The 18,030-nt window shown below is 42.4% G+C and overlaps 1 protein-coding gene across 1 annotated transcript in view; it reads left to right on the forward strand.

Moving 5' to 3' along the window:
• The first annotated feature begins 754 nt into the window (after positions 1 to 754).
• Trpc6 (transient receptor potential cation channel subfamily C member 6) overlaps positions 755 to 18,030 on the forward strand; it is a 120,821-nt gene continuing 103,545 nt past the window's right edge. Inside the window, exon 1 of the mRNA XM_005346789.2 lies at positions 755 to 921. Coding sequence (XP_005346846.1) covers positions 755 to 921 — 167 coding nt within the window. The remainder of the gene's footprint in view (positions 922 to 18,030) is intronic.

Genomic DNA, 18,030 nt, shown 5'->3' on the forward strand with positions numbered 1-18,030 from the left:
TTGCTGATTTTCTCAGAACATTTGGCGGTGAGAACGCAGACGATTCTTCATTTCAAAGCGGAGTCCAAATTACTTCGGAGACTGGGAACGGGAAAAACATCCCAAGAAAATGAAGGCGGTGTGGAAGAAGGAGAGGAGCCTGTCTTTTGAGTGTTACTTAAAAGAAACTTCCTAGAAAGCCCTCCCTTGGCGTTACTTAACAAACCTACTTTGGGAGCAGTTAGCCCTCCCAACCCCAAATAAAGAGTGCTCCTGGCTCCGCCTAGTTTAGGTTTATTCTGGCCCTGCTAGCTGTGGCTTCCAGACAGGGGTCCGCGGATTTCTGGACCTTTCTTTAGATCCCTTTAAAGGTGGGGATCGTGACGGAGGATGTGGGGGGGAAGAACGGGGGAGGCGAGGGCTGGAGGGAGAGTCGCGGTTGACATAGTAACTCTTCACTGCTCTCCCTGGCGGCTGCCACAGAGGCCCCGCCTGTGCCCTCTGCCTGGGAGCCCGGGCCGCCTGTTGGCGCGGTCCAGATGCTCTCAGGTCAAGGTTCCCTTGACGGTTGCCCCCAACCCCCTAAGAAGTGACTTCTACCCTGGCTGGCAGGGAAGCCACTGGCAGAGCCCAGCCAGACCGGCTTCTGCATCCCTTTCCTCATCTTCCTTTCCCGGGCAGCGCCTTGCTCTGGGCCAGTTCGGTAGGTGACTCGGCCCCTTCTCCCCAGGTCCCATCTGCGGGAGCCCGGTGCAGGCCAGCTGGGAGCTGTGCCATGAGCCAGAGCCCCGGGTTCGTGGCCCGGAGGGGCGGGTCTCCGCTTGTAGCCCCTGGAGCCGGTGCACGGCGCAACGAGAGCCAGGACTATCTGCTGATGGAAGAGCTGGGAGACAACGGCTGCCCGCAGCTCCCGCTGCCACCCTATGGCTACTACCCCAGCTTGTAAGTGCGGGTGCGGGCTGCATGGGCTGCACAAGTGGGTACCGCGCGTGTCCCACCAGCGATGTCTCTCCAGACATCCAGACAGCCAGGGACGTGCGCTCCTGTGGGACTGGGCTGGCTGCTGATGGCACTTAAGGGGTGCGCTCACCCTCAGAGTGAGCCGCCAGGTTCCCGCCCCACCACCTGTGGTGGGATGCCAGGTCACCACAGGGGACCCTATGTTTGGTCAGGTTTTACAGTCCCTGCCACCCTGTAGCACTGGTCAACAGGCACGATCTACAACCAGAACGGGTTCCAGTTTTGCTCCAGCAATTCAGTCTTTGTGGGAGAGATGAACTGAACACTCAGGGTCTTTGAATGCACTTTGCGGAAGGAACTCGCTAGTGCACTCTCCAGCGATGCCTTATCCTCTGGTCTTGCTTCGGGTTACTTAGGCAAAAAGCAAGTAGCTAAGTTCTGAGGCCAGACTTCTTTCTTACCCTGGAGTTGAGATTAAGACAGGGAAATAGACCCGTTCAGGTTTTTGTGTCCTTGGCAGGACAACAGTGAGCCTGTTAGGAGTCAAAAGAATAATAAGGATGAGTTCCTTGCTAGTGGTCTCTTAAAAGCCAGTTTAAAAACAGCAACCAACAACAAAACCCAAATTGCAGGTTGGTGACAGTGGTGGTGGTAAGGGACAGAAGGAGACAAGAGAGTGGAGAAACAAAGAAACAAAGTCTCCACCCCCTTCCTTTCCCCCTCCCCCGCCCCCCGGACTTTGACTGCATGTGCAGCAGGCAGATAGTATTCCAGGCTCTTTGCACCTTTGATTAATCTTTGCTTGATTGAGTACCCAGGTTTCCTGGCCTGTCACAGTCATCGCAGGCTGTTTTCTGGGAAGCCTTTCGCAGCTTGGTGGCCCCTTCTAGTGGAGGGAGGGTTCTATCCCTTCAGCAGGGACTGAGGGACCCTCGTGACAGACAGATTGTTTTTTGGGCAGTGACCAGGGCCTTCTGTGGTTTGCTTTCCTGGTGAGAACTGAGCCCCAGGAAATGGGGCATCTACATTTTTCTTCAGGATGAAAAAAAAAGTTGGAAGTGGTTCCATTCATCTGCGCTATGCAAGCCTAAAGCGTCTATAATAACCCACCCCCTTTCCATGTCTGAAAAATTAAGATACAATTCGGACAATGTAAAATTCGCCTCTTAGGTTGTACAGTGTAGCATTACACATGTAGTAGTTATTATGTTTTGTAGTCATCGTCAACAGCTAATTTTAGGACATTTTTGTCAATGCTATATTTGCTGCCCAATTATAAATCTCTCTCTCCCCCTGCCCTCTCCCTTTGCCTCCCTCCGTCTGTGTGTGCAGGGGCGGTATATGTCTGTGTGCTCGTGTGTGTGTGTGTGTGTGTGTGTGTGTGTGCCTGCGGTTGGTGTGTAGAGGCCAGGGATTGACATGGAATGTCCTCCTTTACAGTTCTGCACATCACTTTTTGGGGACAGGGTATCTCACTGACCCTGGGGTTCACCCTTTTTACTTAGACTGGCAGACATACGCCCCTGAACCCAGTGCTTACCTGGGTGCTGGGGTCTGAACTAGGGTTCTCATGCCTGTGCAGTAGGCCCGTCTCCCAGCCCAGAAAAGCTCTGTCTCCTACGGCAGACCCAGACTTCCCACAGTTTGATGGGCATATGCTACCTAGAGGTTTTGCTAAGACTTCAGTTCCCTGGGTCTTAAGTGCAGCTGGAAAGCCTGCATTTCTAAGTCTGTGGAGATGTTGTGTTGGCTTCTTGACAGAGTACACACTAAAAGCAAGAAGATAAATGGCAAGAAAAAGTAATGATATAAAATGCTAGCATTTTGAACATAGTTGTTTGTAAATTTGCTTTGAAGCCACGGCAGGTAGGTGACGCCCATGTATAACCTTATCTACTTCAAGGCTTCGAGTTTGAGGCCAGTCTGGGCAGCATAGGAAGACTTTGCCTTGACTTTCACCAAGCTCTAATGCTATTTAGTAACATTTCCTGTTGGCTAAATTAAGTGATTTGATAACTATCTGCATCTTCAAAAAATTAGATGATCTCATTAACTAAATGTTCTTATTCTACAATCTATTATAATTGATTTCTTTGTCTTAAGGAAAGTGATTTGCTTTTAAAATTTGTGGTTATAGTATTAGCAGTGAGATTACATAAAGAACTCCAAGTTATTTGAACACTTTTCATAATGCCTTCAAATGTGATTTACTGTCTAGATCATGAAGGCCTTTGAGTTACTACTATGTTTTGTAATTTATAAAACTTATGTATTCAACGATTATATATTTGGAGAACTCTAGACATACACTACTTAGAGCAAAAGTGTTTTCTCCTTTGGTGCAGGAATCTCAGACTACATGAGAATAGGTAAGAAACAGATGCAGAGAAATTTGGTGATGGGCTCAGGTCCTGATGGGTGACACTCGCTGAGTCATGTTGAGAGTAAACCACACTCCAGAATTAAAGATTTTTCTCCTCGAATTTATCATTTCCCATGGAGGTCAGGGTTATTTTTCATCCAGTGTCTTCTCTGACAAAGTTTTTAGATTTTACAGTTGAATAAAGGTGATTCAGGAGAAAATGTTTAAAAAAATTGCCTTCCCTTGGTACAGGGTACAAATGAACACTTCATGGACTTTTAAACTTGGGATGGGAGTTTTTTTTTTTTTTTCCAGAGTGGAATGTGTACTGGTGTAATTGTGGCAATCACTGGTACACTTTAGGTGTGAGATTTTCTCAAATCACTGAGATTTCCCTGTAAGATTCCACATAGTTTATACACATAGTTTTGGAGTCTTTCCTGCTGAGGATTGTGGGAAATTATCTTGTGGAAGACAATTGCAATTCTCGAACCTTGGTAAGTGAAGGGTTATTATCTTAAAGATGGCACTTTTGAAAGAAGGATCCATGGCGCCTTATTTTCTAACTTTCAGTTAGAAAGCAGATGGTATATTCTATTGTAATCTATTTTCAGCCATGAATAACAAGAAAGTCCCATGTCCTGACAAGAAGCCAAGAATTCTTTTATTAAAGAAGTTTCTCTAGTCTGTGACTCTGAACCTGAGGGATAATCTCAGGCATCTGCACATATGTTAAGGGTTTGCAAACCAGTAGAGATTAGTTGGTTTAGTTCCATTAATCACTGAGTTATAAACTATTGAATTGTTACTTATTACTGTTCAGATTGTGAAAAATGACAAGGTACAACAAACTAAAGCTATAGGCATTCCAATAAAGTAAGTCCAAAGCAACAATAAAAACTTATCGTAGCACAAGGTATAGAGGCTCAGTGGGTAGGTAAGGGCACTTGCTGCCTACTGAGTTTGAGCTCCAGGATACATGTTGTGAGAGGGGAGAACTGCCTCTGGAAAGATGTCCTCTGACTTCTGTATGTGTACTGTGGAGTACATGAACCTTCCAAAAATAAATGTGAAAAATACCCTGTGGTAGCCAGTGCATCATAATAATGTATTTGAAACCATTAGTAATTTGGCGGCTGGGGTAAGATGCTCACCTACATCCCTAAAGTCCTGGATTTGATCAAAAGTACCATGAAACAAAACAATAACATTATTTAAATTGCTCAAAATTATAACTGATTGCTATGTGTCAAGAATAAAGATGCTAGAAAGAACGCAGTGTGGGAAAGGTCTTAGCTGCAAATGAGGCAGAGAACTAAAATTGAGAAATGTCTTGAATGAAACCAATACTCTCATAATACTAAGCAGTTAGGCTAAAAAAATAATGCCACCAGCAGAATCAGGGCAAATGATGCCCCCAAGAACAGAGTCAGGGCAAATGATGCCCACCAGCACAGGGTCAGGGCAAGTGATACCCACCAGCACAGGGTCAGGGCAGGTGATGCCCACCAGCACAGGGTCAGGGCAGGTGATGCCCACCAGCACAGGGTCAGGGCAGGTGATGCCCACAGCACAGGGTCAGAGGAAACAATGGCCACCAACAGAGTTAGGGTAAATGCCAGGAAGACAAGTCCCCTTGAGAATTTCAATTTAAGAGCCTACATGCCATGCGAGCTTTTACTTTTTGTGTGCCTAGTTGGCAAAGGGATCTTCAAGTCTTGCGGTCTTAGTATAGTAAATCGCTAAAGGATGAAGAAGGAAGTGTCCTCTCCATGTTGGCTGCTGAGGAGATTCATCCAAGAGCAAGGCTGCTAAAAATAGGCTCCCTACAGCCAGTGACCAAGCACACAGAAACAGTTAACTCGGAGAGAGTGAGCTAACAGCAGAATCCACTAAGTAGCAAGTATGATGGCAGCTTGAGAACCTAGAGCAGCAATGTAGTTAGGGGGAAGGTGTAAACCTGGTGTGTACAAAATGTCAAACCTTTAGGAAAGAACGAGGCTTAGAACAGGGGTGACCTCTACAAAAGAAACAACAGACAGAACATCTGGAAAAGAAAACACAGCAGTTTCATTCTTAAACGTTTTTTAAATCATGATTATTGATTTATTTTGTGCATGCATATGAGTGTGAGGATAGAAAAGAAAATAATGCAATTCTATTTTAAAAGTTAATTACAATTGTGTGTATGTGCATGTGTGTGCCCGTGTGTGCATGCATGTGTATGTGCACGAGACTGAAGACCTGTGTCCCTATGGGTGCATGTCTAGGACAGAGTAGGACTTATCTTTCTTGATGGTTCTGTTCTTACTGACTCTTCCACTGAGACCTGGCCTCTCACTGACCCCTATGTTTATCTTTGAGCTAGCTGTTGGCTAGTGAGCTCTTGGGATCAGCCTGTCTTCACCTTCTGTTGCTGAGCTTACAGATTCATGCAACCATACCTGAATTTTTGTTTTATTTTTTGGGTTGGGTTCTGGGGATTTGAATTCAGAGCTTTACATGTGCAGAATGAACACTCTACTCAGTAAGTCATTTCTTCAACTCCCAAGAGATATTTAATTCCATTTTCTAAATCATATTTAGGGAAACAAAGATATAGGTAGTGTTTGAATTCAGTGAGAATCCTAGTATCTGTTATGTCCTTTGAAATGACATGAGTAACACTAAAGACTGAACTATGAGGCAAATATATTGTCTATCCTCAAAAAATGTAATTTCTTTTCTTTCTGGACAGAGCTTTACTTGCTCGTCCAGGCTAACATTGAACTCACAGTGTAGTACAGGTTGAACTCCTTGCTTTAACCTGCTGAGTGCTGAAATTACAGTTGTGTACCACCATAGCTTACTGAAAACTATAATCCTTGGGGAAAAACCAATGGAAAATTAAAAAGTACAATTTGTAAATAGAATAATCTATAATATTCCAAATGCAGAGATATAAAGAAGTATTGATGCACATCAGCTATTATTATTCCCCATGATTTAATAGTGAAAAGTAAACAGTCTGAAGCTGCACATTAAGGGGAAAGCAGGTGTGGAAAGCACGATTGGTTCTGGTTCCCAGCTTCATTTAGAATCAGCTCCCTCACCCAGCCCTGCCATTACTATACAGGAGAACCTCACCCCCAGCCATTACAGTACATACAAGAGGGTCTCACTGTTGACCTCAGGGAGAGTACTTTGCATTACAGACACACCTGTTATTTCAAAACTTCCCATGACTTAAAATAATCAATAACTGCCGAGAAACACTGGTTATTGGGAAACGTGTCTTTAGGGTGTCAGCACCCGGAGACGAATGTCTTCGGTGCGCTTACAGGGCCACACTCGTCCTACTTAGAGTGTCGCTTTCTTCTCAGGAAGCAGTGCTTCCTTTGTTTCCACACAGCCATCCTCCCTGAGTAGTTAGAAGTAACTTCTCAGGGCAATTTGACTTTTAGAGAATAAAAATCATAAAAAGGACATTCAGTTGAGCTCACTCTTTTTTTTTCTTCTCTGTTTCATTAACCTGCTAGATATAATTGGATCCAATGAGTTAAATTACCACTTGTGATTGCTTTTGGTTTAGGAGTGTCCTGTTAGTTCCAGTAAGGGGACTTCTTCATCTATACAACATATTTCAATTAAATTCTGACATTAAAATTTGGTATGCTTCTCAGGACTTGCCATTGAATTGACTGAGTAGCATTCTTACACAAACAAGTGTTCCAGCTCTCCCGTTACACACGATTGTGGCACAACTGGCCTCCAATTCAGCTAACTGAAGCTCTGGGAAGAGTAGAACAGATACTAACAAGAATTATATACAATACAACATATTTCTTTTTCTTCAGACAGCTAATCAAAACTATTTCCATACATCTGAGGAGCTAATTTTTGGGATACTTACTCTGTAGTAAGTCTTTGTCTAGTTGTATGATTGGAGTTGATTCTTGAAAGCAGCCACTTATCTATTTTTCATGTTTGTTTTACAAATAACTATGATGAAATGTACAGATGTTAAGAAACTAGCAGGAAGTTACGAGGCTGTTAAGTTTCACATGAGCCCAACTCAGTATATCTCAAAAGTACATCTGGCACACATATGTAGAGGGCTGGCAGGGGCCTCTACCTTCTCAGCACCCCAAATAATTATCCTGTACCCATATAGAGGTTCAGCACGCCATTTTCCGTCCATTCTGCTTTTTCCCTCTTGCCATAGATAATTTGGAGAGTCACATGGCAGTTCTGATATACTGAGCCAAGATCCCTGTGCTTTGCTTATTATATCCATGTAATATGCAGGTGAGAAGAGAAGACAGACATAGAGAAAAATACCAGACATCTGCACAGCGATTTGACTCTGGCTTTTTCTTCCTATCACGGTTATTCATTTTTGAAGGTCAGAGTCAAGCTGGACTCTCCCATCCTTTAATTAACTTTGGAATTTATTTAGTCATCTCCATTGGCATGATTTGATTACACCTCATAAGAAGAATTTATTGTGGGCTTTTCTGTGCTTCACAGATACTAGTCATTCAAAAGGAAGACAATCTGTGAGGTGTGAGCATTCAAAATTCTTATTTTACTGATAAGAAAAAAGCCCACAGATAAGAGGCTGATGGATGTGCCCAACATTACACAGTTTGCAGAGGCCAAATGGGAATAAAGGAAGGAACCAAAGACTCTTTCACCATTGGTTCCATCAATAGTAAAATGAAGGTTTGAAATATGGCCAGTCTTTTTCACCAAGGAGAGTTAGTATACCAAAATAGGTGTTCTATAGATAACCTGTAAATTTAACAAAGACCCACAAATTGATCATAACTCTCTAAAAGTTACAGACATTATACAGAAACATAAGTATATAGTTTACATAAAAATTTCTCATCTGGGTTGACAAAGCTCCCTTCAAAATCCAAAGACCACCTAACAAAATCTCCAAAATTAAGCATGAGAGGCCCTCTTTTGATACAAGGTTGTCCAAGAGACTCCTAAAACACACAGGGTATTATTATTGCCTTCATTTGCCACCCCTTACCCCAGTTTTAGAAGAAAAGTTCTTTTGCTGAAGACACATGTACTTCAGCTACAAGGCCCAGAGGCTCCTGAGCTGGAACTGTCCTGACAGCCTCCTCCCTGAGGAGTGGCTCTCACAGCACCAGAAGGCACCATGCGAGCTTTCAAAAGAGAGAGGCAAACAATAGTCTTACCCAGATATGATAAGTGTGAACCACAACAATGAACAGCATGACATGATAACGGTGCAATAGTAGCATTCATATCTTGGTTGTAGTCAACAGCCGTCTAATTGGGCTTAAGATTTGCTCAATAATAGGGAAACCATGACCCGTTCTGGAAACTTAGCTAGTTACTAATGGTAGTGGATCTTGGAGAAGAACCTACAACCACCACTTTACTAAACCAATGGAATCCTTAACTACACTGTATTTGTTTTAATACTAACAGGTAAATAGACTCCTTTTCCCTTATCAAAGAAATTTCTCTTTTAAGCATATGGAGACCATGACAGAAAACCACAGCCAATAAAATTACAGAGTTATGAAGCCAGTTTCAATGAATATATCTACAAAGCACCCCACATAAGATTCAGAGAACATTGCACAGGAGCATCATGGAGTTTGCTGTAAGACTGGGAATCCTAGTAATGTCAGAAGCTACTCTGTAAAGTCTCAGCAACATGGGTGTCTAAACATGAACTGAACCAGTAGAACAACATAGACATGAACAACATAGACAGCTAAAGTGAACTGGGAAAGGTCGCAAGACCTCAACCCTACACTAAGAACTACGGGCACCTAAGGAATGCTGCAAGTGGAAGGAATATCTTTCCAGGGAAGAGCACAGCAATTCGTTATCCAACACCAAATGGTCAGCCCTGAAAAAAAATATATAAGTAACATTATACAGACCTAGCAGATTATGCTTAAGTATATTCATAAAGGAATGAAGCAATTGATGAAAAAGTAGGCAATGAATTTGTAAAAGAGCAAGTAGGTGAATATAGGAGGGTTTTTGAAGGAGGAAAGGGATTATGTTACAGTTTTTAAAATAAAATAAGAAATAAAAAGAAACTACAGATACAAAGTGCTCTTTTCCTGAGATGTGTAGAGATTGCTTCTGGCCATCGGGAAGTTTGTGTCAGAGAAACTGGCTGTGTGACAGTGTGTGAGGGGCTGGAGAGATTCTCTACTGTCAGGAGCTTATACTACTTTTGAGAGGACCAGGATTTAGTTCCCAACCCAACAGAGGGTAGCTAGACCTCAAGCTCTAAGGGATCTGTTGCTCTCTTCGGCTCTGTGGGCACCTACACCCACATAGACACAAACCTATCCCCATAAAAATCTTTAAAAAAAAAAAAACACTGTGAAATTAGAGTTTATTGTAGGATTTGTATAATTTATTTCTAAGTTTTTATTTATTTATTCATATATTTTGAAATATATGAAATGGTCATATTTTTCCTTTCTCCCAACTTGTGCCAGCTTCTCCCAACCCAACTTTATGTGTTTTCTCTTGCTCTCGAAACAAAGAACCAAGACAAACAACAAAAACAAACTAAAAAAAAAATCAGTAAGACAAAAACAAAAACAGCTCAAACCAAAACTAGATTTGCTTATCTTAACAAAGTGTTCGTACAGTATTTACCCAGAGATAGGCACTGCCAGAAATCAGGTGAGTCTATGGTCATGCTAAGACGGACTGCAGATTTCACATCTCCATTCTAGAAGCTCTGACTTTGGTGCCTGGAACATTCTGTCCTGACGTGACCAGCATAAAACCCTCCTTCTCTACTCTAGGGAGAGGCTCCCCTGGGGCTTGCTAACACAATGAACTCCCAAATTACCACAATTACAATAAGAATTGGAAATGAGGTGAATTCTAAGGGTAGTTAAACTGCTACAAATAAAACTCACCCCAGTTATTTTTAAGGGAGTAAAAATCAGTTAAAATATTAGCATTCTTAAAACAGACATTTGCCCTATCTGTGGGCTGGGTGGAAATTCCCTGCTCTTTTACAGTGTTGAGCAAGTGTCTTCTCCAGGATCTGTCGTCACACCCAGGGCTGCTCACTACTCCAAGATGACAATGTCGTTAATTTATTTCAGTTCTTTAGATTCCCCAGGCACTCACTGTCTTTGTGAACCAGGACCCCACATCTCAGTAACTCTCAGCAGCTGGAATTTGTAGTGGTGATAGCAATTATGCATTTTCAAGAAACCGTTTTGTTTTAGATTTTATTTTATATCTGTTGAAATAGCTTTTATATCTAAATTTATATAGATGTGGTTTATGTATAACTTAGGAACACATAAAAGAGAACATATGTAAAATAATTTTTTTACGTGATCATGAACATGCCACATTCAGGAAGTGACTCCCTTAAATCCCATTTTAACTAAGAATTTTTAATACTCTTGTTTTCTACACATGCCTGCTCTAAATGGTGAACAGAACATTGGTGTAGAAGCAGTTTTAAGATTTATTTATTTATTATTATTTTTCTTTATGTGTGTGTGGCTGTGTATGTGTAGACACCCATGGAGACCATGAGAGGGTGTAGACTAGGCCTGGACTGGAGTTGCAGGCTGTTGGGAGTCACCTGATGCACTGGGAACCTAATCTGTGTCCTCTACAAGAGTAGCAAGTACTCTTAAGCACAGAGACACCTCTACCAGCCCCTAGAATAGTTTTTTTTTTTAAAAGAATTCCAATAATGCAATTGATTCATGCTATACAATTAGACTGAGTTCATAATTATATGTTTTCAGAATGCTTCTTAAACGAACCTGATTCTCCACTGTTCCTTATGGACTCCCTATAGTCCTTGGCACACACACAAATACACATTTATTTGTTTTTTATGTTTGAAAAGACTATTTCACACTGTTTCTAGGATTTATTTTTGAACTACTGCCACCCACACTGAACCTTTGGAGGCTGTTGCCTTTAATGTCCGCATGTGCACTACTGATTAAAACTACGTCATGGCAATGGTTGACAGCTGACAGAGCTACAGCAAGAAGGCTCACAATATAAGACGTGTGTCATTTTGGCAATGTTAAAGTAGGAGAGACAAAGGGTCCATCTCTGTGGGAAGCCAGCTCTCCCAGCAGGCATCAGTCACCTGTAGTTCTCAGTCCAGTGAGATGCAGTGCAACTCCCCCCAGTCCAGTACGAGGCAGTGGAACTCACTCCAGTCCAGTGAGATGCAGTGAAGCCCCCCCAGTCTAGTGAGATGCAGTGGAACACCCCAGTCCAGTGAGATGCAGTGCAACTCCCCCCAGTTCAGTGAGACACAGTAGAACTCCCCCCCCCCCCCATGTAGTAATAGGAGCGGTGGAGCTGCGTCCCCAGCACCCTGCTGCCCGTAAGGCTAGCTTTACCAGAAATAATTACACGGACACTGTATTCTTTTAAGCACTGCTTGGCCATTTCTATCTAGCCTCTTTTAGGCTAACTCTCGCACCTGGACTAGCCCATCTCTAATAATCTGCTGTAGCCCACAAGGTGGCTTATCAGGGAGATTCTAGCCTACGTCCATCCTGGGTCGGAGCTTCATCATGTGTGCCTCAGAGAGCAGAGCTCTAGCCTCTGCCCGCAAGAGTGGAGCATCGTGTCTCTCTGAGCCTCTGCCCCCGAGAGGAGAGCTGTCGAGTCTGACCTCACTTCCTCTTCCTCCCAGCATTCTGTTCTGTTTACTCCTCCCACCTATGTTTTAACCTATCAGGGCAAGCAGCTTCTTTATTTAATTAACCAATGACCTTCCTCCATCACCCCCAGACCCGTGAGACACAGTGGAGCACCCTCGAGTCAGTGAAATGCAGTGAAGCTCCCCCCCCCCCCGTCCAATGAGACGCAGTGGAACCCCCCCAGTCATCAGTGAGATGAGTGGAAGCCCCCAGTCAGTGAGATGCAGTGGCGCTCCCCCCAGTCAGTGAGACACAGTGGAACTCCCCACCAGTCCAGTGAGACACAGTGGAGCTCCCCACCAGTCCAGGGAGACACAGTGGAGCTCCCCACCAGTCCAGTGAGACACAGTGGAACTCCCCCTAGTCAGTGAGACACAGTGAAACTCCCCTCAGTCAGTGAGACACAGTGGAGCTCCCCCCAGACCAGTGAGACGCAGTGGAGCTCCCCCCAGACCAGTGAGACACAGTGGAGCTCCCCCCAGACCAGTGAGACACAGTGGAGCTCCCCCCAGACCAGTGAGACGCAGTGGAGCTCCCCCCAGTCAGTGAGACACAGTGGAACTCCCCACCAGTCCAGTGAGACACAGTGGAGCTCCCCACCAGTCCAGTGAGACACAGTGGAACTCCCCACCAGTCCAGTGAGACACAGTGGAGCTCCCCACCAGTCCAGGGAGACACAGTGGAGCTCCCCACCAGTCCAGTGAGACACAGTGGAGCTCCCCACCAGTCCAGGGAGACACAGTGGAGCTCCCCACCAGTCCAGTGAGACACAGTGGAACTCCCCCTAGTCAGTGAGACACAGTGAAACTCCCCTCAGTCAGTGAGACACAGTGGAGCTCCCCCCAGACCAGTGAGACGCAGCAGAGCCCCCTCCACATTAGGAATCCACTGATATTGCCACTGTTCTGGTTTTGTCTATGTAGCTGTTTCTCGGAGAGAAACTCTTGATATTATGACTCTCATAATCTTTCTGCCCTCTCTTTCCTGGTGTTCCCTGAACCACATACGTAGATGCAAAGGCTGTGATGGGGTTGGGCCAGGTTCATTAAGCAGCATTCTGACCCCATGTTCTATTGGTCTTCGATTATGTCCAGCTGTGGTTTTCTGTAATGATCTCCATTTGATGTAAAGAGATACTTATTTGGTGAGGGATGCTAGCTACGTTTTTTTGCGGGTATAAAGATAAGGTTTAGAATGCAATAAGGAATCATGCTGACCTAGCAAAACAGTGATTCTTCCTAAGGTCCATGACCACACTTACTCCGGGAAGCTGGCGAGGTTTCTAGTCCCAGGAGTGACTTCCCTCCTGTTGAGGGGGTCTTAAGTCCACTTAGAGAGCTGTTTTGACCACCCACATGTGAGTGGCGCTGATTGCACATTTCTGTACATCTTGACATGCTGGTCACGGTGACCCGCACTGAACACGACTCACTTCCCCCATTTAGCAGCCTGCACAGTGCTTTTTCTTTTCAGTTCTGAGACATTAATTCCAAATTTGAAGATTCCAATATAAAGGCAGTTTAGTTTTATTCTTGAAAATGCTTTTAAAATTCCATCTCTTGGTCCTGTTTCTGACATAAAAAGAAACAATTTTGTAGAAATTTGTATAGGGTGTGTCAACGTACAGGTGTCAGGAAACAACATTGAATCTGGATGGCCCGTGAATCTTGAAAATCTTTGATTTTCAGTACTCTAGAATGGTTAGTACCTATTCTACAAAGGGGTATCAGGGACCACAACTTCTGCTAGACCTTGTCCCATCTACCCATAGTACAGTCTTAATCTTCTTAAGGGGAAGACAAGCATTTGAATTGCTTTCTCTGACCTTAGCCCCTTACGAACCAACAGACAGGCTTTCTTCATGTTATCATGCCAGCAAAGAGAGCACTGCAGAGGCAGTCCTAATTTCCAGCACTCACATCTGGAAAGTTCAAAGCCAACCTTAAAATCAAAGAAGCGAACAAGGAAGTGCTCTGTGAAAAAACATCCCCCTCTATAAAAATACTTTTTATTCTTTGAGAATTTTGTACTATGCATTTTGAACATATTTTCTGCCCTTCCCACCATTCTCAACCCTCTGATTCCATCCCATTCATCTTCCTTTTGCAATTGTTAGCTGATCTTTTTTAAATTTTTTTATTGGGTTCTATATTTTTCTCCACACCCTCCCTCCCCCTCTGCCCTCTCCGGTGACCCCCATGCTCTCAATTTTCTCAGGAGATCTTGTCTTTTCCAGCAGTCTGGACTCATCTGTGATGCATTTGTGTGTGTGACAGTGACGATGGAAGGCAAAGGAAGCCATCAGCTAGAGAGCTGCAGCACGTGGGACATGGGGAGAGCACCTGGAGGGGCTGAGTGGAGGAAAGGGAAGGGGGAAATGATACAATTGTATTCTAATTAAAATGCATTTAAAAGAAATAGGAGAGCTATATATCTTGGAACTAATGAAATATGATCCCCAGTGTGCTAGAGATATAAGAAGTCAGGAAAGGTCATAGGGAACACTGTCTTTTAGTGTCTTTACCAAATTTAAGGGGCTTGCACTTTGTACTTTCTAACCTGAAAATATTGTTGGTTCTTTGCTTTATTTACATTAGCTTGTTTGAAACTCACAGGAAATCCAGTTGTAAGCACGTGGTAAGTGACAATATCATTTCCAAGTGTAAAGAGGAAAGGGAAACTCAGAATGGTCTAAAGCTCTTCTTCAGTTCATCTTGCTGTTTTTTACACAGAATTTATCATTTCACACAGTTTTCTTTAAAGTTTCACCAAAAGGTCTACCTAAGGTGTAAAAATTAGAGTTATTTTTTAAAATTATATTTATTTATTTTATTTTATGCATATTAACGTTGTACTTGCATCTATGAAAGTATACCACAGCATTCCTAGTGCTTGTGGAGGCCAGAACATGGTGTCAGATCCCATAGAACTGGACTTAGAGATTGTTGGGGGCTACCATGTGGGCTCTGGGAATTGAACTCAGGTCCTCTGCAAGAGCAATAAGTGCTCTTAACCAATTATTTTGACATGATTTTACTATAATTAACAATGACAACAGAAATAGCAATAGCTAACACAGCATTTCTTTTTTCTTTTTTTTTTTTTTTTTGTTTTTTTTCGAGACAGGGTTTCTCTGTGGTTTTTTGGAGCCTGTCCTGGAACTAGCTCTGTAGACCAGGCTGGTCTCGAACTCACAGAGATCCGCCTGCCTCTGCCTCCCGAGTGCTGGGATTAAAGGCGTGCGCCACCATCGCCTGGCCCACAGCATTTCTTATATACAAGGTAGAGTTCTAGCACTATACACACATGAACTTACTCAATGCTCCCAGCACTTCTCATCACCTGCACTTTGAGATGAAGATCTGATGTGTGTGGGAATTAAGAAACTTACTAAAGATTCCAAGGAACAAGCTAAGCTGACCTCAGGCAGGGTGCCTCCACTGTTAAGACTGCTTTGGTCAAAACCCAATGTATTTGATAAGTAATAGTTTATTTCACTGTTTAATGATTGTTGGATATACACCTTTTGAAAAGATGGATGAGAAACTTTTGCTTCCTGGTTAAAGGAGTCTTAGTTTGAAGGGAGACATTACTGTTTGAGAGACCTTTGTACATCAGACCAATGTTAGGGATAGGGAAGATAGCAATAAAAGCATAAAGAGGAAGACAGCACAAATGTGACAGCAGTGAGATTGTGAAAGGTGAGATGGGGAAGAAGAACCAGGGTGACATTATGATGGAAAAATATTAGGAAAGAAATTTTAGTAAGAAATGTGGATATTGTACCTCTTTCACAGAGGGCACACACCACACATGAGCCTGCATTCTATAAAGATGGTCTTCCAGAGTGTGGCTTCTTAATGGCATTCTTTGATCATCCTTTAGAAACTTACTGGAAGCCCTGATAACCAGGTCCTGCCTAGATCTCCCAAATCAGAAACTCCAAGTGATTTATGCATCACCTGTTCCAGAGTGAATTAAGTACAGCTTTGGAACAGTTGATTGTCCCATCACAGCCTTGTCCTCTCTCCTGTCTTGAGAGTCTTTTCTGTTCCATCATTGCTAATACAACATGTACTAGTGCCCTCTGCAAGGGCAGAGAAGTTCTGTATCTGCTCTACCCAATGTGGCAGTCCTCTGTGGTATGGAAGACTTGAAATATGACAGTAAAACTGAGAAACTCAATTTTTAGCTTTATTTAATCTGCATCAATTTATATTGTGTTATGAAGGGCCAGCATGTTGATCAGTTTCTTGAGATCTTGGCAGAGGAAACATAACTAAAGGACACCCTGTGTCCTAGGCAATAGTTTAAGCATTTTGTACATACAATCTCTTTAATACCCATAGCAACCCTATGAAGTAGGCATATTGTTATAAATGAGAAAAATAAAGTCTAAACTTGGGAATCAATCCTTAAAAAGTCATGTATTCAATCAGCAGAGATCCAAACCTAATTAGTTAGATGCTAGGGTACATATCCGCAATGCTCTCTCGGTGCTCTTGGGCAAGTAAGGTGAATTTCATGTTACCTTCTAAACTCAGATCGAAGGGGTCAGAAACAAGGACAAAGGTCATTTCCTTTTCATGTTTTAATTTATAATGGTATTCTAAAATTGGAAGTTTTATAGAAACAGGAATTTTCATGTGTCACAATCAATAGAAAAATAAAGAGAAAAGAGAGAAAGATGACAGCATGGTTTGCAAAGAAATTTGCCCTGGGAAAGTTCTGGGATCTAGGATGAGGTCATAGCCCTCTAGAAGGACGGAACTTCCCCAACTGAACACGAAGCACATACTTCTCATTCAGCTCCTTACAAGTCCCGTTCAACTGGGTGACTTCCTGTAGGTCCCCCCACTCTGTGCGGATTTCTCTCTCTAGTTGGAATTTTTATTTTTATATCTCTTTCTCTTTCTTTTATCATTTTTTTCAGAAGAATTAGAAGAAGAAGACACACAAACACTGGAAACTGTCAAGATGAAAGTAGCATGAGACCTTAGCTTCTCAGGACACTCTTTTCCCTTGAGATCTCCTTGTTCATCCAGACAACCACCTCCACTCTGTACTACAACACACCTCTGACCTTTCGGGTGTCTCCCAGCAATGTACTAATAAGAATTACATAAATTTAAAAAAATAATTTTCAAATAAGTTTTTATATATTTATATGCTTGTATACATTAAATACACATATTCACATATATATGTACATAATACAATATGCATACATATACTTTCATATCTTTTTATTCATGCGTTATATATGTTTTAAACAATAACATTTTTACTTATACTTTAATATTTCCCATTTAACATTATTATCATTATTATAAATTTTAAGGTTTTTAAATTTAACCTTAGAACTCTCTGAAAGTGGCAGTCTTCTTGTATTAAAAGAGAGAGCATATATTTCCTAGGTCATACCATGTCTATTCATGGCAAAACCCTTTTCTCCCTTTAGATTTTGACCAGATCACATATAGAATAAAAGGATTAAAAACAAGATTTACTTTTCTTAAATGTACTTTGCATGGAAATTTAACATGAAAGTGTTACATGCATGAATTTTGTATAAAGGAAAGACTTTCAAGGAGATCATGCATAGAATTGGTAAGTGCTCATCCTACCTAAGCCAAAGACTGGTTTCTCGATTCTCATGAATTTTGTTTTGTACCTTAAGCCTATGGTATACCAGGAACAACAAATGAGAAGAAACAGCCGTTAGGACTTCGTAATTTTCATTGCTATCAATTCATTTTACAGATTTATTCAAAAGATGAGCTACTCAGAAGGTTATACTGTAGGAGCGAATGTCCCATAACCACCAAACCCACTTAAAATATTGATGTTTTGTTGACAGTTAGGTATCATTGACATAAGGGTACCCTGTACTCATCAAAACAGACTTGATCATTATTGCAAGCATGATGCATCAAAGTGGGGGGAATGTACACAATGCATTTAGAGAGGTTTAAAAATCTAATTCATTAAGTTAAAATGTTCATGCATTGAGACATAATAGAATAGAACTTT

Source organism: Microtus ochrogaster, chromosome 5 (assembly GCF_000317375.1).
Source record: "Microtus ochrogaster isolate Prairie Vole_2 chromosome 5, MicOch1.0, whole genome shotgun sequence".
In the NCBI taxonomy this organism is placed as follows: domain Eukaryota; kingdom Metazoa; phylum Chordata; class Mammalia; order Rodentia; family Cricetidae; genus Microtus; species Microtus ochrogaster.